Consider the following 21,588-nt stretch of genomic DNA (forward strand, 5'->3'; position numbering starts at 1 on the left):
GTGTCCTATCCTTAAGAATTGGAAAACTTATTTCGCCAGTCTCAACCTCGAAGCGAACTGTTCGTTCCAGCTGCATGTGTAACATGTACAGTAAACTACACAATTTGCAGGACGCAGGTTCCGCAAAATGTAGATGTTTATCCTGTTGAGGCATGGACAATCCTAAGTTGAGGGATAACCATGTATGCCCGCAACGGCAACTGCACACTGAATATTTAAAAATAAAATTATGTGCCTTGACTTCGAAGGCTTCGAGGGAATTCAGTTTTTTTTTTTCGCGAATTCCGTATCCGGTAAAGTTTTATGGCCGACTTAACAGGGTTGATCACTTCCTATGGGGAATACGTCATTAGCATCCAACCCTTTGTAACGAGTATTTTGTGCACCTTGTGCTGAAGATGTGCCGCATACGACGCCTAATGAGGACTACACGCATAATGCGGATATTACTAACGAATTGAATTAGTCTGCCGGATTTCATGCCACGTTGAAGCTGTTATGAGAGCTTGAGTACTAATGACGTGTATTTCTCTAACAGTCGACGACCCTATACGCCACTGAATATACAACTGAATATTAGTTTAATCCCTTCAAGGAGTGACGATATCATGACTAGATTCAATGCGAAGGCCTAAGTATACAAAATTTCGCTTTGTGGTGCAAATTCTACTCATGGCGCTTGCAAGAGAATCTTGCGTAAGGTGAGTCTGAGTTCTTATTCTTGCATTCGCAACAGATGCCAGGTATGCGTGTGGCTTCGATGGATTGTCCAGCGTCACTCCTGGCGAAGCATCATCGGAACAGGATTACCTCAAGACAAGCGACGTTCTCCTGCAAGCACTAAGAAGCGTAAGCATTTCGGGAATGGGGGGGGGGGGGGGGGTTGCGGGTGGGGGTCATTTTTCATTGTCCTATGCGCACGTTAAAGCTTAGTCAGACGGGAAAGTTGAAATTGAAACAGAAACTGCATAAATTATGGCGAACGCATTATGATCGTTCGTTCAACGCCTGAAAAGGTAGTGGCGGTAACAGTGATAGTCATGCTTCGATTGACGCGAATCTTGTGTGAGAATGGTGAATATGTGAACGGTACTATCTAGTTTGACACTGTGGGGTCGCCGCTTGTTAAACCCGCACCAGCAGACTGCTTGAAGGCTACTTGTGAAACAGCACAACCTTGAGTAATTTAGTCGTTCGAATATAGGTACTGTGCAGTATAGAAAAAAAATAGATTAGTCAGAATTAACCAAGTCGTTGTAATTTGAAACGGCACAGGCGCATTGGCGAATTAAGCTTGAATTTAACTGTTTTTATAATAATTCGCAATTGAGAGTGGTAGAACAAGAAATGTCGCTGTAACACTTCAAGCCTCCGTCCTCCGATGAACCTCTTGTTTGAATTCATACTAATACCTGTGTTCTTCATATTAATGCAACGTACTCGTAGTTAATTCTTTTCTAACCTTAAATGCAGCGAGATTTGCTTCAATCTGTTTAGTCAGAATAACCAGTGCGAGTACTTTTCTTGCTTTGAGGGAGGTAAAAAAATAAATAAATGGAAGGATGCGTAGGCACGGTGATTTGCACCACGTGTTCAGCCGTGGGTTATATGCCGTGGCCAAGAGTGCAAAAACGCAAAAAAAAAATGCCCAAGTAGGAAATCACACCCGTGACCGAGTGCTCGGCAACAGAACATCACAGCCACTATTTCACTGTTGAGGGGTTGCGTTAAGGAGAAATGTAAATCGTTTTGTCGCTCTCCGGTTCCAACGAAGCTTCGTAGTGGATCTTTACTGCATCACATGTTTAGTGCAGTGAGATGACGGTTCCAACGAAGCTTCGTAGTGGATCTTTACTGCATCACATGTTGTAGCGCAGTGAGATGTAGTACAAGTGGATGATTAATATATCATAAGAAGCCAACAAACACAGACACCAAGGACAACATAGGGAAATTACTTACACTTACTAATTGAATGAAATAAATGTTTTTTCATCTACTTCATTTCCATTAATTTATCATTTATTTAATTTAATTAGTAAGTACAAGTAATTTACCCTATGTTGTCCTTGCTTGCTCAGAACATAGCAGCCTTCATGCATACGTACAGAAAAGAGTTCCAGTGCACCCAGCGAACAGTTGTTAGGCGACTGACAGCCAGAAAAAATTGTTAGAACAACTGGGAAAAAGACCTTCCATTTTGTCCCCAAAGTCAGAAATCTGTTCTGTTGACTATATTGTGAGTTCTTTCTTTCTTTTTGAACTACAGAAGAAAAATTGAGGGAGAGAGAGCGAGAGAGAGAGACCTGCCCTCAAAGAAAGGTGTATAGTAAGCTTCGCCCTTTCCAAATAAAGCTGTTTTGTAGCCCCACTACGGATAACGAACTTTTGACAGCGATTTTGTTTTACGAAAACGTGTTCCCCTCGACTTCGATATCAACATGGCGCTCAAGCGACGAGAAAAACTTTCTTTCATGCCGAAGTGCACTAAACGGTGAAGTGCACCGAAGTGCGCTAAACCGAAGTGCGCTAAACGGTGAAGTTCTCCTATACGAAATTGAAGACCATTGAGGTCAGAGCTTGGCAAGTTTGACATGAAATGTGACAGTAGCGTTTCCGATAAACGCAGATGCAATTTTTAGCGTACGAGTTTGAATTGGTTCTAGCACAGAAATCTTCAACGGTTATTGCTTACGCACCTAGTCAGCGACATATGCCAAATTCGGCATTTCGCTTGCACCGTCAAATTAAAGATGCATCATCCAAAAAAGAAAAGGCATTTTAAACACTCACGTTGATTTATCAAAACATTCTGATGCTCAGTGTTCATGGTTCCCAAAATATTTCCTTCGCTTGACAATAGACAAATTACAGTAGCTCCTATCGTCATCCGATAATAAATTAGAGAAAACTTTTATAGGGCGTTTACACTATTGACTAGTAAGGTTACACAACTTATCAAGTAAATTAACAAATTTCGTAATCCTTTAGTTTCGCACGAAGCTCCAAACACGGCCTCAGGAGAACTACGTCGGGACCATGACACTTTAAACAATAAAAAAGTACTAACTGCTGTTTTAAGTATGCCCAATATCAATAAGCATTATGTTTTGCCGCAGCATGTTGTTAAATGAAAGTAATAAAATAAATAAGCAGGACATTCTTTCGAGATTATACCATCAAGTGAATTTTCAACTTCCTTATCATTAGACACCCGTACCTGCACTGCCATTTCTCCTTCCGAGAGCCGCATTTCACAGTCCTAAAGCTACGATGCATCATTGTAGGTGCGGCGGAACCTTAAGGAACTCTGCTAAAACGGTTTCAACGTGCTTTGCACAGGTTGAAGCGGATGATCTGCTCGGCTCCCAATTCACAAAAGTCGTCCTGGTGGGCGACTCGTCGGACCAGGCACGACGCTACCTGAAGGCGTTCGAAGCGCACGGAGTTCAGACCGAGATCTACACGCCGGCCAGCAGAGCGGAACAAGGTAAGGTCACTTGTGAGCTGGAAGGAACCAAGCCACACGTGACCGGCGTGTAATAATGAAAGCATTCTTACCAAGCGCTGTTAAAAATGCAGTACGAACTTGATACAGCGTGACAAGGAAGAAAGAGAGAGGGGACGAAGGAAAAGCAATGAGGTTAACTAGACTTTATCCAGTTTGCTACGTGTTTGGAGCGGGATGGGGGAGGAGAAGAAAGACAGAGAGAGAGAAAAGACACAAGTCTTGACCACACTTTCACATGCACTAAGCCAGGTGCAGCGCATCTGAAGTCGGGCACCGAAGTCTGTAGTCTTCAGGTGCTGTGGGAAGAGCTCGAGTGGCTTTCCGCGCTAATGAGCTGTGAAGCCAGGCAAGGAATCGAAAGATACTGCCAAGGGGAAAAAAAAAAGAACAAGGAAAGAGCGCTGTTGCTGTTCGCACTCTTTCTTGCTTTTGGCACATTGGCTGTATCTTCTGATTCCTTACCGTGCTGTATCAAGTTCGTAATGCAGTACCAACTCACCAAATCTTCAACACTTAAAAGGTAGGTGGCAAAGAGTCACACCAGGCTTAACGTTACGTTGTGACGTCTGCACCAAAGCTGCATTGAATATGTTGCGGTTTAAACCGCAATTTTGGACCTTCTGATCTTTCAGATCATCTGAGTCATCTGATATTTCGTCGCTCGATTGTTTTTATTGCGATAGCAATTATATGGACACTTCAACCGGATCTTCGCCGTGAGGTTCCGTATAGATAAAATCTTCCTTGCCGTGATGTATCAAGTTCTACTGTAATGCAGCTTATCTCTCCCACGCGCAAGCAAGGAAGCGGGAAGCCAGCGCCGGAGGAAGAGGGGGGGGGGGGGGGGGGGCGCACTTTTCTTCTGCCCAAACCGTCTCTTACCCAACGGCTCTGACCTCATGCGCGCCGCGTGCATTCGCGGCTCAGTTTCTGTTGAAGCGATAGACCGCACGTACCTTCGCCCGCAGCGCGCGTATGCTTGCTGCAGCGTTTTGACAGTCGTTGTCTGCAGTCTTAGTGTGATCTCTTCATGTTTGTTTGTGCGCGCTACACGCTTGTTCCTTGTGTAATAGTCGTCACATTTTCCAACGCACGCACCATGTAATGCTGCCCGGATCGGCAGTGAACGTTACATTGTGACGTCTGCACCAAAGCTGCATTGAATCTCTTGCGGTTAAAAACGCAATTTTGGACCTTTCAGTCTTCTGATCTTTCGTCGTTCGGTTGTTTTTTTTTATTTGGATGGAAGCTTCAGTTCGCCTCTGAAGGTAACTGTCGCTAATGACATGTTTTCTGAATGTAAATCCCATAGCCCACTTGCAAGGCACATTCAGTTTAGAAGTAAGTTGAATTGAGCTAGTTGGTATGCATTCATTTCGCCAGCATGGCGCGGACAACGACACAGCGCTCGCATTGTCGTTTTTCGAGTGTCTTCTCTGTCTCTTCGTTTGCTAGTGCTCTTTTAGGGAAATGAACAACAACAACAACAACAACAACAACAACAACAACAACAACAACAACAACAACAACAACAACAACAACAACAACAACAACAACACAACAACAACAACAACAACAACAACAACAACAACAACAACAACAACAACAACAACAACAACAACGACGACGACGACGACGACGACGACGACGACGACAATTACAAAAATGACAACCATGACAACAGCTTTAGAGTAGTAACATATGAAGACGTACAACACCAACAACATCATCATCTTGGAGTAGGTACTCTCGCACCAAAGCACGTTCACCATTTTCACGCCCTCAGATTCCAGACAACTGCACGTTCTAACAACGGCGCGAAAAGGAACATCGGACCAATAGGAACATTGGCGAACAGGAGTACTAAAAAGCTAGCCAGTGCTGCAGTCTAGTGGGGTCTAGTGGGCGAGCATGCGTGTTGGCACTGTCGCGCCATTACTAAAAATAGGAACAGTTCCACTAGACACGCAGAGAATGCTAGACTGTTTGGGTCACATACTACATTTTCACCATCCCTGACGGCCCTAGCATCTAATCTGATCTAATCTAATCATCTAATCTCTAGCAGCGGAGCATGGATAGTCGTATTCTCGGTACGTCCTGCGCCATGCTTCTGCCCCTGTTCGCCCAAGTGAACGCGCCAAAAGGGAATTCCCCTAGTGCAAGGACTCGCCGCAAGATTGCCATCTATCTCACCGGGTCTACTGAGGTACAACTTTAAAGAATAAATCACTGTGCTCGACGTCCAAATGACTCAATCCGTTTATAAAATATGCAGCAGTGAAGGGACTCTGGATTTAACCTGTCTACCTGGGGTACATGAACTAAGTACGTGAGATTTTTTTTTTTTTTTTTTTTTTTTTTGCAATCGTACACATGGGCACGCGGTCACTGCAGCCGGTAATCGAACCCACGACCTCGCGCTCAGCCGCTGAACGCCATCGTCGTTAAGCCATCGTGTCGGTTGTTGAGTTGGAAATTTAATTTATATAGTATTCACATTCGGCAAAAAAGGGGGTCCATATTCACAAAACTGTTTTTACGCTAGAAATGTTCGTAATAACCGCTGCCTGCTCACTGTTATTTCGGACATAAATTATTAGAGAACGCTGCCGGCCAATGGAAAACCGTTCTTAGCTTTGTGAATGCTGTCCCGGATGTTTACCTTGGACATCATTTGCGAACACGTTCAGGCAGGACAGACGGCATGCACAGTATGTTATTTCATTTTAGGAAAACGGAAAGGAAAACGAGAAATATTTATTAAAATGTGCCTTTGGATGGGTTCAGCTTGCCGTTTACAGGGTCATCATCAACGCACTGTCACCGTATCTGAGTATAATCTGAAGCGGCTGCACCGATGAGGACATCTTCTGAAGATATATTGGACCAATACATGTTAGAAACGTCATTGCTTTGCACGATTCGCGCTGGAGAGTAAGAAAGTGTGAAATAGCCGATTTAGCGTCTTCGCTAGCATTGGATATCGAAAGCTGTGTCAAAGCATAGCAGCGTAGGTAATACATGAGTGTCAAAGTAAAAACCGCTAACAAAGCGGATCCTTTACACAGCACCCAATGCCAGTAATGCATGCGTGCGAACGTTTACAAACACTACTCATAACCAGATCACTAAAATATTTGTTACTATGTATATGGTACTATATTAGGCACTTTATTCTTGCATGTGCCTTCACTTACAGCCAAATGCGACAGCTTGACGCTCTGGATCTGCCTCGGGTCGTGCGGACAGTTGGGGAGGAAGTGTCCTGCACAAAAGCGAAGGAAGGTATATGCGACGTCCATTTGCTTTTCTCGTTAATATACGAGGACTCACTCGAAAGTTTTCAACCGAGTAACATGCATGTTAGTTGTGCAGCTCGGTTCAGTTTAAGAACCGAAACATCACTCTTGTGCCGCATCGTGACATTCACGCAGTGGCGCAGTGGCTATTTCTCCTTTTGTTTTTGATGACGCAATAAAATTTTTGTTGAAACGTAGCAGGGCTGTTAGAAATGCGAAGAAAATTACGTTACGAATCTTTTTCGACTGTTAATATAGCAGCGGGCCACGACATCTGCGTCACATTCTTGTTTGGCTTATCCCATATAGACAGGGTCTACACTTTTCAATCTATCCAGCTTTAGAGTAGTGAAAAAAAAAGATCATTTTTACAACTGAAAAGGAAAAGAACTTTCAATGTATACTCTGGCACCACATAAACGCGTTCATCAGGCTCTCTAATACAATATTATCAACGTAGTGAAACTAACTTGAGCGTAGAAATCAAATACGAATGTTATTTGGTGAAGTGAGTCGCAATATTTTTATCTGCAGGTGAACCACATCGAATTGCTTAGCGAACAGCTGGGAGAGCGAGACGCACTCTGCAACACTCTCAGCACCCTCAGAAGACACAGTGGTGAGCCACTTTTCATGACTACAATTCACGTTGAACGTCTGCACACTATACCCCCCTCCCTCCCCCACCTCCCACCGCTCCATTCAACACAAATACTTCGGGGAAAGCAACGACAGTGATGCTTAGCATTTATTGCGCTACAAATGCGACCACACGCATAGCGGAAGCTTCCTTCGAGCGAAAGCTTGGAGCGAAATAACAACGGACAGTAGACCTAAGTCAACGTTCTCCGAGGTAGAGTTTCGTGGTCTGATGATGGAATCTGCACAGTTCCTTGTCATCATGGCAGGTTTGTGAATCAAATGCTTCCGCACTATTGTATTCAAGAGAATATAACAGCGAGTGTTTTCTGCAGAGAGAGAGAAAGACATTTACAGACAGTTTTCCTTCGAGATAAGTCCTGATCACCATATCTCCTCCATTGTTCATTTCTACCGCCATTTTCTGCAAGCATTGAACACCTCACGGGCCTGTGGTATGCCTGTAGGCGAAAGTGTACGAGTAATAAAAAAAAATGAAGAGAAGTTATACCAGCCATGAGCAAGTCAATACAGCTCGGGTTTCATGAGCTAGTCAGCAGCGTTTATGAGTATATACCGTCGCACATCAGTCAAGGCACTTACTTACTCGGTTGGCAGAACATGATAGCAAGACTCAATCGAAACAATCTTCGAATAGGCAAGGAGCCGTCTGCACGCATATAAGTGCTAGCGCTGGAAATTTTACAGTTTGTAGCTATGACCAATGCGAACTGGCTAGTTGAAAAAAGTACATCTGTGCGTGACCACCTTCTCAAGTTTTACATTTGTCCTAGTAACCCCGCCAATGCCAATAGCAGAGTGTCACATTCGCAAGTACTTTACTAGATATCCCCATTTTCAACAGTTTCTCAGCTGGGGCGCGATCGGAGATCTTTGTTCGTTTCGCGTTCTCTTCAGTTGCTGCAACGTCACGAAGTGGCAGTACGGAAAATTTGTGACAACGGGAGGGACAGAGCACCCAATCGGCTAGCGGCGAACTCCCCGGACGCTGAGCTCATCGTTTTGGTGACGTCAAAATGACGACACGCTCCTGTCAATCATTTTGATTACGAGCACGTCGTCTGCTAGGAGCAGAACGCGACGAGAGATGTGAAGTTCGAGCGATCATCCGCTCGCTGCGAGTTAGGCTTCGCATCGCACGTGTCGTGGTTTGGATTAAATCCAAACGGCGACTGCGGCTACGGAATGGCTTACCGCTTGCCGATTGGATGCTCGCTCTCTCCCGTTCTGAAAATCTTTTGCATATACTGCCACTTTGTGACGTCGCTGATACTGAATAGAATGCGAAACGAACAAAGATCTCCGATGGAAATGCTATACGCTGAGGGGAACCGCTTATTAACACGCAGCATCAAGAGACAAGCTTTCAAGCTAGTCTGGTCAAGTGAACGCACTTTCAGACCATAGAAAACACAATCAATCATTCGTTGTAATGAAGGGTCGTTCAGCTGTCCAGAAGCTCAACCATTATCGCCGAGGTCAAGTGCATTCGGCAGAGCGGGCGCGTCACACGATAGCTTCGGCTGCGGGCTGCTACAAAGTGCATTTTCCGGTTCTCAATGACGCCGATAATGACGCGGCCATTACTAGGCCGTTGTGAGGTTCTCTGAGAGATACACTGATACAGTGAATGCTGGTATCGAGAAACACGGAACTGATATATGCAAATTGAAGCGAGAAACGCACGTAGGTGGACTGGGTTTCTTGCTAGTATTGCAGTTACCGAGGCATGAATAAAAACGCAAGAGCCAATCGGACCCGTTTCGGACAAGACGCAGTTATAAAAGACGAATGACACATTGTCCATTCGCGAAGTTTTCGTCTTCCGCAACTTTAATGAACGTACGCGAAGATAGGGTTACACTTAGGCATCTACGACTTTCAATGTCTGCTTTGCTTGGAAGAGCTCATTACTATAGCATGCAAAGTCTTAGGCAGATATAGTAAGGCGAGACGAAATGTTTATTTACAACTTATTCTTCGTCTCCCTCCTCCAGGGCACATGGTGAGCCCATCCATCGACACATCAGATAATCATCTTTTTTTTTAAATTTTCGCAAAGAACTGCACACGTAGAAAGTTCGTAGGCACGTTGTTTCCAAAAGCTACGGCTAAAGTGAAGTCACACCTGAAGAAGTAGGAAACGGTATACAGATAGTGATGTGAGTCACCCGTAGAGCACTAACTGATTTGGGTCTTCGAGGGCTAAGCCAATGCATTTCAAGCTCCATAACTACCCTGGTCACTGAATGGTCAGGCCGAAACAGGATAAAATCAAGTCAGCTTTTATCCAGCAAAATGTTCTTCTTAGACGAACAAGTGAAAAAGACGAGTATCTCATTTAAACACGTAATGACGCCAAGCGTAGTATCATGCCTGTTGCGAGGCAACGCACTTTATGGAGCCTTGCAAATCAAGTACGTGCAAGCAAGCATTGGGTTGGCCGCGCGGCTCATCCTACCGTGCCGTTTACTGAGAGGCACGTGCCGAGAAAGAAAGGGCCGAGAGGCCGTCTCGTTGGATTAGGTGTGCCGGGCACCAACGTACTGATTAATGGCAATTTACGCTTGATGTCCGCCAGCGAACGCGATGGTTTAACCTTCCTCGTTGCGCGTCGATTGCTTGTTTACGCGCTTGGCGGTCTTCACAGGAATTAGCCAGAAGATCGTTGCGCTGCCATTGACACCGATTCTTCTTTTATGCAATACCTGTTTTTTCTTTTGTTTTGTTTCGCAGAAATGCGCCGCACCTGGACACCAGCCCATCTGCAAGACTCTTAATTCTCTGTTAATGCTCATAAACATTAATCACGTTGTAGAAGCAAATGACCTAAGTAAAAAAAGAAAAAAAGACAGATAAAGAGAAAAACGTGTTGTTTTTGCATTGCCTAACTGCGCTGGTGTTCAAGAAATTGGTCCAAGAAAATTACGTACCGAGTGGTTTTGAAGAAACCCGAGTCAAATATAAACTAGGTATAGGCACTTATACAGGGTGCTCCACGTAACTTTGAACCAAGGAGTTAAAAAAGAAGAAGGAGAAGAAGTTGTTAACCGCAGCTGGGTGAAAACCAAAGACGTATGATTTTCGTCATGTGACGCTCCTCAAAATATTTTTATATTCCACTTAATTGGTTAATTAACTGAGATCAATTATTTAAGTTTACTAATATTCACTTTAGGGCAAGTGCGTTTCGTTACTGTTGTGGAGAGGGTTCAGAAACGACCGATCCAATTTTTCGGGGCAACATACATGCTGCGTGGCGATTTTTTTTTCGGCGTTTAAAGAAAGCCCGCCGCGAAATATGAAATGAAAACCAGGTGACCGCGCTCATGCGCTATCGTACTGCAGCGCTCTCAACCGTGCCTCGAGCGAAAGAACCGTGCGCGCGGACCGTGGCGAAGTGGCAGCTCTAGGCATCGGCATCACAGATGTGTCAGCATCTTTGACGCTGGCACACGGAAAGGAAGCGCCGTCGTCCCTAATAAGCGATAGTCACCGTTCAAGCGAATGGTGGCCTGGCTTCTTAAAGACGTTCTGGAGGCTGGAGCGGATCACTTTCAGACGGGGAATTAGCTTTGCTGTGTAATGAGACGCTCGTTATCCCCGCCCCCCCCCCCTCCCCCACACTCTTTTTTTCCCTCCTCCTGCCTTGTTTCTTGGCTCTTCCTCAAGAACAGGTAGTGAATTCACAGAGCTTTTGGTTCGTAATTGTTGCTCGTGATTGGATGAACGCTTTCACTAATAATATGCCCGACGTCAGGATTGGTTGGAATCTGCTCTTATGGAGTAAGAACTTTTTTTTCCTGAATACAGAATCTGGCTTAACTACTGCTTTTGCTTGTCAATCGAAACACATTAAAAATAATTGTTTGGGGAAAGGCTGCGCGCATTTACGAAAGAATTTTCGTGATGCATGCAGCTCACCTTCTCACCTGGAGGTGCTTGTTCGCTAGACTAGAGGCGAATTAATTTTTTTCTATAGTACAAGCACAAAGTCACGGCTTGGTCACCTTAGTAGGTAAGCTTCTATTACAGAGAATAACGTGTGAGGTATGTACATGCGACCAACTTGAGCAGCTGATTTGGCGTTCAACCTTTTCTGTCCCGTGGTCAGTTCAGCGCTTCTAAGAGAACCGGTATAGCTACCAATTCACGTACAAACAATACAGTCACTGCAAATGTTGAACTTAACCTGGATGGTACCATCAGCCCAAATTTAAACACCAACAATTCCTTAACTACTCATAGGTTGTTCTGTTTCCAGGTTGACTCGCATTTCAGACACGAGAACGTACACTTGCAACTACATTATGCCTCGATCGACACCGGCCAGAGCGAGTAGACGTTGCAATTCCACGTGATTTGCGAAACTCGAAATCTGATCACTTATTTTCTGCTCACTTGTCAGTTTTCTTGCTGGTGGCACATGTGGTACGTTCGGAAATAGCGTGAAATTATGACGCTAGAAAACTACGAGGTACCATGATTCTGTTTGGTGAAAGTAAGGGCCAGTTAATGGGTGATGCTGTAGGCAAAGTTTAAGTTTCAGTGGCACTTTCCACAACGAATGCGAACAAATTTATGAAGCGGTGGTGACTCTGGCTTTCTCTTTCACATAAAGCTATTAATGATAGTGTGACGGTGAAGTGAAGGAGAACGGGCCACTGCTTCAAGGATGACTAAAAACAACACATCCTAGTTCGAGCTTTAACGCTGTGTCCTTTGTGAATTGCATGCTGTAAATAGTATGTGCATAAATATCGCTTTATCAACGTAACGTTATAGAAATTGAGCACGCGCGTTCATACAAGCTCTCCTTGTTTATGGCCGGGGAACGCGTGCTGAGTCATCTGCATCTTGCAAATCTAGTCGCACGCCAAGCCTGAGGTAAAACAAAAAGAGAGTTCAACGTATCCTTTTCTGATCAAATTAATCGCTACTGCATTGTGCGATTGCAGTGGACAATCTACGGCACTGGTCAGCGCTGCCACTGTGCTTCGTACTGCCGGAGCAGACGCAGCAGCTCACCGACGTGGCCGGCGCCCTGGGGCTAACCCACGCCGATTCGTCATCGTCCAGCTGGCTCATCAAGCCCGTTGGTCCACAGGACAGGCGCAGGCATCGAGCCAAGCAGGTCTCCACGGCGGCGCTCGCCGACTCGGATTTGCTCCACAAAACGTATGCTTATACTGAGACGACGAAATTTTGTGGAGCTCAAAGGACTTGCTCCGCTCAGGAGCAGGTATACTCTTCCTCTTACGTTCAGGCTGTTCACATTAGGCGCACAACAACAAACAAACAAACGAAGAGAAAGAAAGAAAGAAAGAAAGAAAGAAAGAAAGAAAGAAAGAAAGAAAGAAAGAAAGAAAGAAAGAAAGGAAGGAAGCACAGCCACTAAGCGAGAACACGTGGGAACATTGTTAGGCTCATTGATGGCCAGCGGAGTGCGAGTCAAGATCCTTTTGCCGTTTCGCATAATCTGCCGTTTCGGAGTCAGTCAACCTAGAAACGAGTGCTCACTCCGCCCATCAGCCTCGGGCAATTGGCCATAGCTTCGGCAATTCAGGTTGTGTCTTCGAAGCAATGGTGGCAAATGCCGCATGGGTGGCATTTTAAGCTGAAGAAAATCAGCGCAAACATACAGGACAACCACCAAGAAGAGAGGAGACAAGCACTGGCACTGCTGTGCACTCGTCTGTTCTTGGTGGTTGTCCTGTGGGTCTGCGATGATTTTTTCACCTTAAAATACTATGTACCAACCAGCCCCAACCGAAGTTTTATTGAAGTTCCATGTGTGGCGTTCAACTTAAGTTCTCGTGGTTAAACCCAGTGTCTATACGCTTGATGTGCCTTCTCTGCATTGCTCTTTCGTATTGCAGTGCCATGAATGAAAAAAAGGGGGTTTTACGTACCAAACACCTGACATACTTATGAAGCATGCACACACTTGTGGGGGACTTTGACCACCTGGGATACTTTAACGTGCGCCCAATGCACTGTACACGGGCCGTTTTTTTTTTTTTTTTTTCATTTCGCCCCCATTCCGCTCCATGAATGAGAAATGAAACGAATTCTGCGCAATTGGTCGCACAGACGAGTTCCAAGTATGGCCGTGAATGCTACGCGAAATAGTGCCATGAACTTTAATCATCATTGTCATTAGCATCATAATACGTGTGCCCACATCAGGACACAGATCTCTCCACGCGATCTTCAACTACCCTTGCCTTGCACTTGCCGACTCTATCCTATCTCATCCTTTGCCTGCGAAATTACTATACTCTTCAGAACAGCTAATCATCAGCCGCCCTAGATTGCGGGTACATTTACTATGGCGCTTCCATATTGTCGCAGGCTCTCACCACTGCTCGAGCAAGGCCGAGTGGTGGCGCAGCAAACCCTGGTACGGCCATTGCTGGCATCAAACGGCCGGTCGGTCCTGGTAAGGGTCTTCGCTCTGGTCACATCGATGGTACCGCTACGGGCCTACGTTCACCTGGCGGGAACTGCTTTCCAAGGAACTACTCAGGGCACATGGACGAGCGACACCAAGGTAAGATCGCAAATTCGCACGCGTGATATTTCATGTGAATGAAAAAATTGGCCGCATATCTGCTTGCTTCACTGCAAATGACGTAGAAAGACGATAGTCTTCTGCCGCCCCTGATACGTAACACGCTCTCTTCTCCCACTCCCACCCCTCATGCTCTTCCCCTCCCCTTTCACTCCTCCCATGATGGATGCAATGGAGGTTTTGCTGAATTCAATTCAAATTTCCCGCGTTCGCCCTGCTCTCACGCCATTTGTTGGGACCTTTTATTACTGTTGGCTTAAAGCCGGCTACAGATCCGCGGATTCAGTCGGCTTGTTTTTAACGCGTAGCGTATCTTCGACACCATTTCTAACGCGTTGATTTTTTCATTTGCAGCGTTTCATTTTTCATTTCTTTCTGTCTCTCTCTATCTGTGTTTCTCTTTCTTTCTTTCTCTCCTTTGAAGTCCCTCTCTCTCTCACTCTAATTTTCTCTTTTTATCGCCCATAGCAAGTCCTGTTACAATCGTTGGTACAACGCAATCATATGGTTCCCATCAATGCATGTTCTACAAGCGTGGGTTGTATAGCGTAGTGGTTATGACGCTCGCCTTCGGACCGTGGGTACCTGGGCTCGAATCCCACCTCACCAAGAAAGTTTATTTTATTTATTACTCTCGCTCTCTGTTTGTCACTTTCTTTCTCTCTCGGCACCTCCTCTCCTCATGCTTGGTTTTGGCCGGGCGGTTGAATCGAGTGACACACAGACAGGCTAAATTAAGTAAATTATGGGGTTTTACGTGCCGAAACCACGATCTGATTATGAGGCACGCCGTAGTGGGGGACTCTGGAAATTTGGACCACCTGAGGTTCTTTAACGTGCACCTAAATCGAAGTACACGGGTGTTTTCGCATTCCGCCCCCATCGAAATGCGGCCGCCGTGGCCGGGATTCAATCCCGCGACCTCATGCTCAGCAGCCCAACACCATAGCCATAGCCACTGAGCAACCACGGCGGGTCACACAGACAGGCCAAGTTTTTCGCGTTTAGGTAGCCCAAGAAAAACTATCGTCTTTAAAACTAAGAAGCCGGCCAGGCGCATCAAGTTCTTGCTAACTACTGAGCGAGAGGAAAGAGAGGAGCAAAAAGAGATAACGAGCAAAGGATAATAATGAAGCGTGCGCACACGAACACAGAAGGCTCACCTTGCGGTACCTTTGAGCATAGCGAGCAAGATGCTACTTAGGGGAATGCAATTTTGTTGTCGGTGGTATTGTTCAGGTAAGCCAATGGCCAGAAACTCGCGAGTGTGTGACCACGACCTTACAATAAACGGTTATAGGATGATGTGCCCACTCGATAGGCTTGTCATGCATGTAATTTGAGGAGACTTTTCAATTTCATATTCTTGTAAGTTATTTCAGGTCATGGCCAGACCATCGCGAGGGTCTGGTTACAGTCCCACGGTCAGTGTTCAGGACAAATGTTGGTCTTTTCCAATCGCTCTATGGATGTAATTAGTTGTATCCTAGCATATCGGCAGCTCAGACTGCTGAGAGGTCATCTGAGGAGACCAAATTCCTCAGACTTTATTTTCGTCACAATCTTTAGTGAGGCTGTTTTATTGTCGCGCAGAACAAAACAAACTCATGTTCTTATGTCAAGCCCCGTTTTGATTCTGCTGTTTTACTCTGTTCTGTGATCAAGGCGTCGTGCACGTGATTCCGCCAATGGTGTAGGTGTCACAGACATTTTCGCTAGCACAATTCACACAGATGTGGCGCGTGAGGCAGTAGCTCACTCAGACACTCATTGCCTAACGTGTCGCTAAAAGCGTTTTCACTACTTTCACGCACGTACAAAAAAGTCCAAGATCACTTGTTTATTGTTACCTTCTCATGCCAGACCATAAAGATATAGGCGGTTCTTCCTTTCTATTTTGTAACATGTATTATCACTGTGGAATGAAACGAGAACAGAGGACCGCATGGCTTTCTTAAGGCGGCACTGACATCGAGGGCATCCTACGCTTTCGGTGCATGCTGTGCCCTCTAAGTGCACCCACAGTAAACTGCTACACAAATGCACAATTAAGTTACAGGCTTCGCGGCTTTGCGTCCTACTAATATCCTCTCGACGGTCGCTCACCTTATCAAAATTTCGATATCATGCCGGCGGGGCGCTTCACACATCTGCTTTCCTACAGCTCATCGGTAGCTGAACGCGCTGCCTTGCACGAGAGGCACCTGCCCAGTCACGTCCACCTACGAGCAATATATCATCGTCAGCCTATATTTATGTCCACTGCAGGACGAAGGCCTCTCCCTGCGATCTCCAATTGTCTTGCGCTAGCTGATTCCAACTTGCGCCTGCAAATTTCCTAACTTCATTGCCCCACCTAGTTTTCTGCTGTTTTCGTCTGCGCTTCCCTTCTCTTGGTAGCCATTCTGTAACTCTAATGGTACACCGGTTATCCATCCTACGCATTACATGGCCTGCCCAGCTCCATTTCTTCCGCTTAATCTCAACTAGAATATCGGCTATCCCCGTTTGTTCTCTGATCCACACCGCTCTCTTCCTGTCTCTTAACGTTGGGCCTAACATTTTTCGTTCCATCGCTCTTTGTTCGGTCCTTAACTTGTTCCCGAGGTTCTTTGTTAACCTCCAAATTTCTGCACCAAATGTTAGCACTGGTAGAATGCAATGATTGTACACTTTTCTTTTCAATGACAGTGGTAAGCTCTCAGTCAGGATTTGGTAATGCCTGCCGTATGCACTCCAACCCAATTTTATTTTTTTTTAAATTTCTTTCTCATGATCAGGGTCCCCTGCGAGTAATTGACCTACATAAACGTTCTCCTTTACAGACTCTTAAGGCTGACTGGCGATCCTCATTTCTTGTTCCCTTGCCAGGCTATTGGACATTGTTTGTCTTCTGCATATGAATCTTGAAACCCACTCTTACACTTTGTCGGTTAAGGCCCTCCATCATTTGCTGTAATTTGTCCCCATTGTTGCTGAATAGGACAATGCCATCTGCAAACCAAAGGTTGCTGAGACATTCGCCGTTGATCCTCACTCCTAAGCCTTCCCAGTCTAAGAGCTTGAATACTTCTAAGCATGCAGTGAATAGCATTGGAGAGATTGTGTCTCCTTGCCTGACCCATTTCTTGATAGGTATCTTCCTGCTTTTCTTGTTGAGAACCAAGGCTGCTCTGCAATCCTTGTATATATATATATATATATATATATATATATATATATATATATATATATATATATATATAGGTGTGTGTGTGTGTGTGTGTGTGTGTGTGTGTGTGTGTGTGTGTGTGTGTGTGTGTGCGTGCGTGTGTGTGTGCGCGTGTGTGCGTGTGCGTGTGCGTGTGCGCGTGTGCGTGTGCGTGTGCGCGTGTGCGTGTGCGCGTGTGCGTGTGTGCGTGTGCGTGTGTGTAATAGAAAAGCAGAGGCTTCCGTCGCTCCGCCAGCATGATATCAACATGCTGATAAGGGAAACAACATCCGCAGCAGCACTAAAATGCAGCAAGACTCTAATGCCCATCGAAACGTTAGTAAAGTACGTGTGAACTGCAAGATCAGTCGGTTTCAGCTCATGAGACGCGATGGTCACAGTCGGCTATACCATATGAGCATTTCGGAACACGTTAACTATCTAAGCGTCGTCATGCTCCTTCATTTGACCCCCACGCACTCTCCCAAGTCAGCATCGGATAACGACTTGTTACCCGCAAAATTTTCCACGAAGGATAAAATCAAAGAGAGGTTTCCGGTTTCCGGCAACGGCTTGACTCGTTATCTTTTCCGTTGCAACGCTCGGGAGAAAACAGCCAAGTGAGGCTATAAAATGCCATTCCCCCACCGCTCTTCGTGACCACTGCAGCAAACTGGCGTCGCCCCTAATTGCAGGGATGGTTAGTTAGCCGTATCAACTGCCTACATCTCCTCTTATAAATCAGGGCTTAATGGTTCATTTCGCGGCCGCATTAGAAACGCGAGGATCCTGTGCTCCCTTCACGTTCTCCCTCGAGAGCCCTGTTTCTCGTCGTTCCGAAGGCCCTTCTTATGTTTCTACTTACTTTTTTCTCTCTTGACCGAAACTGCCGGCCATCGCCTAACTACCATGCGTAGTGTTCAGTACAAATACCCGCAAGCGCACAAGACTCTTAATAAGACGCGAGGTCTTTGCCACGGCTTGCGCATTCGAGTCACGTTCCGTGTTAGAGCCACCGTTTGGCTGCCTCTCGCGATGAAAGTTGCGACGGCGAAACAGACATGAGCTGACTGTAATGCCCTTTGCTGGTAAACCACTTCGTGACACTCGGAGGCGAACACTTATATGCAAAGATGCCAATGGTCCGCATCGGTTGCAATGCATAAGCCTTATCAACGTCATCACTATAGTATACATATAGTTTTCTAGGTGCGGTTTATGCGCATAACTTCCTAAGGAGCGGTCAAGCGTCTGTTGTCGCTATTTTCCGTCCCTCCAAAGAGTGATATCCGATAACCACAGAAGCATGACTTCCGACCCTGACAGCATACTTACTCTTCTTCGCTCACGCGACCCTTTCATAGTACAATGTCCAGCAGAGACGCATACAGGACCCTTCAAGTCAGTAAAAAACGCTCGATCGCATGGTCTTCGCTGTTTGCAGCACTGTCTCGAAATGATCCCCCGACGTTATCGGCCAGCAGGCGAAGTACGGTGCTGTGAGGTTCTGCTCTGACTGATCACCCTCGCGGGCTATCATGCGATTAGTTGTCACATTTACTGAATGTCACATTTGTCCCATTTACAAAGTAGGAGACGTTGCGCCGGCGAGGGGTAAGGGAGAGCCCCCGGGATTTGTTTTTTTCTTTTCAGTTGTAAACTATAGGTACATAACTTTTTTCTTCAGTGTTCCTAGGAAACCGCGTACGCCTGCTTCGGCAGTTTCAGAATTCTAAAACTGTGGCGGATACGACACGACCGGTCGTTCAGTTCATCACACAAAACTTTGGAGCGTTGACGCCAAGTACTGAGACGTGCTCCAGCGCACGGCTAGGATTAAAGGTGGGACGACGCGCTCTGTCGAGCGGGGACAATTCAATTCAACTTTATTTTATTTTTTAACAAATTGCTGGCTGTCCTCCGGTTCCTACAGGTGTCCTACAGGATGTGAAAGGAAGTGCATGCGGCCCTTATGAGAAAAAAAATGGTTTCCTTGTCGCCGCTTCCAGATTCGGATGAGCGGGAAGTCCATGCCCCTGAAGCAGCTGTGGCATCAACTGGACCAAATGTACGGGAGCTCGAGTGCGGAACAGCTCTGGTCGCAGATAAAGGGTCAGGTCGCCGCACTGCTGGTAGCTGCCGAGTACGAAATTCTCTCTCGGAGCACCGCGCTGAACAGTAGCCACAACTTTGGGGGCGCAATGGGGTGAGTCGGCGGTTTTCGTACTTGCTACTTGTGCTCATGGCGCTGATAGACCTTTTCGTATTCACATTATGGCATTTAAACTCGCAGCGCTAGTAAACGTGGCCAGTGAGAGTAGTCAGTATATAGTCAGTCAGTATATAGTAGTCAGTATAGGCGTACGTGCCCATTTTGAATAACCTGGAAGTGTGTAGATAAGTGCAAACGGTTGATAGTTACGTCCAGGAGCCTGTTTGTCGCACTGAAGCATCTCCTTTGTCTTAACACAAACAAGCTAAAGGGATCACAGAAAAATGAAAACTCCCCTGTGATGAAGAATGGGCGACCACTGTCGGAACGTTGGCTCCAAGCTGAGGCTTCTACGGTTCAGCCACTGTCGAACATTTTACTATAGTTATTAACATCTGATACTTAGTTTTTTACTTGATCTTATGGAGTGTTAATATATGTCCCTAAACATTTTTTACGTTGTTGTAGGGGACCGGCCGGCTTCCAACTGTTGAGTTTCGAGTTCACCCTGAACGCCACTCTCCAGCCGTTCCTGTGGAACATCAACGTGAAGCCACATTTTCTAGCTTCCCGTAGCGTCGCTATGGACGCAGTCAAGTCTCAGATCCTGGTCGACGTGGCCCGCATTCTGACGACTGGTCGCCAAGTGGCTGCGCAAGTCGCGCAAGCGCTGCGTGCTTCTGATGCCAGCATTGGCCTCATGGTACGAGGACATACTGTCTTTGGTGAAAAAACAGTCAGGCCATGCATGTCCACCAGTGCACCCGCAAAGGTTTACAAACGGGTAACACTTGGGTGTAGTCTCTGTAATTTGGACTAACTTGCTTTAAAGACACAATTAATGCTCAGATTGCACATGAGAGCGAGAGAAAAAAGATCGTTTGCAGCACTGAGTACGCGCCTGCGGCATTGCGTGCGCTCCCATTTCATTCCCCTCCCAACATGCGACTCACGGCTTGCCATGTAAAGAACTGTGCTTTGAGAGCCTGGTTCTCCTGAATCGATAACTGAAGTGAACATCAACATGCGAAGGATAGAATAGATAGCCTGTGAAATGACCACATTTTTTTTCATCGTGTTATACGCTTAGTAATGAACATGTCGGTAAACAACAAACAGCGATATTATTGTCGAAGCAACCTGAAAAGTTTCATGTAGTCAGCCCTTTCTGTGCAGAACCTCTTATAAGGATGACCGTGTGGTACTCGTTTACCTGACGCCTTCTTCACGATTTTTTGCAGTGTCATTTCTGCCGCCTTTCGCATGACATCTGCCTCACAGAAAACGACTTAAGCTACTTGCTCAGTCGCGGAGAGAACGACTGTCCAGGGAATGTTCGTGCAGGTAATGCGAAAACTAAGCATATTTTGAGCTCCGTTTGAACATATTAAGAAACAAATGTTTAAATTCAAGAGCGTTTGAAACTTTTTTGGGGCGATGAAGTAGTGCTCCTATACCTACATATGCACTTCTCTAAAAGCGTTTTTCGAAGATGGCACTGTAATGGAGTAATCGAGCCACCCTGCCGTACACCAGAATGCAACTTGACGTCACTTTTTTGATCCCTATAAACCTTTCCATTGTCTTGATTGCGGATTAAAAAAAACGATCTTTTTACAAATGCAAATAAAAAATCTAGGACGCCCACTGTCTGCCTGCAGTTAGCACGTATTAGACAAATGTATAAAGGTACCATTCAACAAACTAATGTTCTCGAGAGTGGCGCAGCTGCTGACTGGTTTCTTGCTGTTGAAGTTGCCTAAATTGTTCTAGTCTAGTCTTACCCTCATTCGTTACAAGTGTCCACCATGGTCCATTTACTTTATTCTACTTTTATCAGTGCCTTATTGACTATACAATAGTTATCTTTAATGTTGTAATGGTATAGATAATGGACACTTTCTGATCAAAGCCTTTCTCTTCATTGGGCGCCACTTCACGACCGACAAGATCTACCCATCGGAAACGGGCACTCAATTGAACGAACTGCTGTCTTCTCTCGACCAGAAGATCCAGAAAGAAGCCCTCTCCTCAGCGGCAGCCCAGCAGTCCAGCAGTGTAAGTGCCAAGCTACTAATCTGTCGGGTTAGTTGTGTTTCAAGTTGCCACGTATTGTGGCGCAATATTAGGGTCTTGCAG

General features: G+C 45.8%; 1 protein-coding gene across 1 annotated transcript in view; it reads left to right on the forward strand.

Moving 5' to 3' along the window:
* Positions 1-21,539, forward strand: part of LOC119461118 (uncharacterized) — a 43,190-nt gene extending 21,651 nt beyond the window's left edge. Inside the window, exons 4-13 of the mRNA XM_049672838.1 lie at positions 737-849; positions 3,343-3,490; positions 6,714-6,799; positions 7,348-7,432; positions 12,432-12,651; positions 13,828-14,026; positions 19,247-19,443; positions 19,918-20,152; positions 20,691-20,793; positions 21,400-21,539. Coding sequence (XP_049528795.1) covers positions 737-849; positions 3,343-3,490; positions 6,714-6,799; positions 7,348-7,432; positions 12,432-12,651; positions 13,828-14,026; positions 19,247-19,443; positions 19,918-20,152; positions 20,691-20,793; positions 21,400-21,539 — 1,526 coding nt within the window. The remainder of the gene's footprint in view (positions 1-736; positions 850-3,342; positions 3,491-6,713; positions 6,800-7,347; positions 7,433-12,431; positions 12,652-13,827; positions 14,027-19,246; positions 19,444-19,917; positions 20,153-20,690; positions 20,794-21,399) is intronic.
* The last annotated feature ends 49 nt before the right edge of the window (positions 21,540-21,588 follow it).

Source organism: Dermacentor silvarum, chromosome 8 (assembly GCF_013339745.2).
Source record: "Dermacentor silvarum isolate Dsil-2018 chromosome 8, BIME_Dsil_1.4, whole genome shotgun sequence".
NCBI lineage: Eukaryota > Metazoa > Arthropoda > Arachnida > Ixodida > Ixodidae > Dermacentor > Dermacentor silvarum.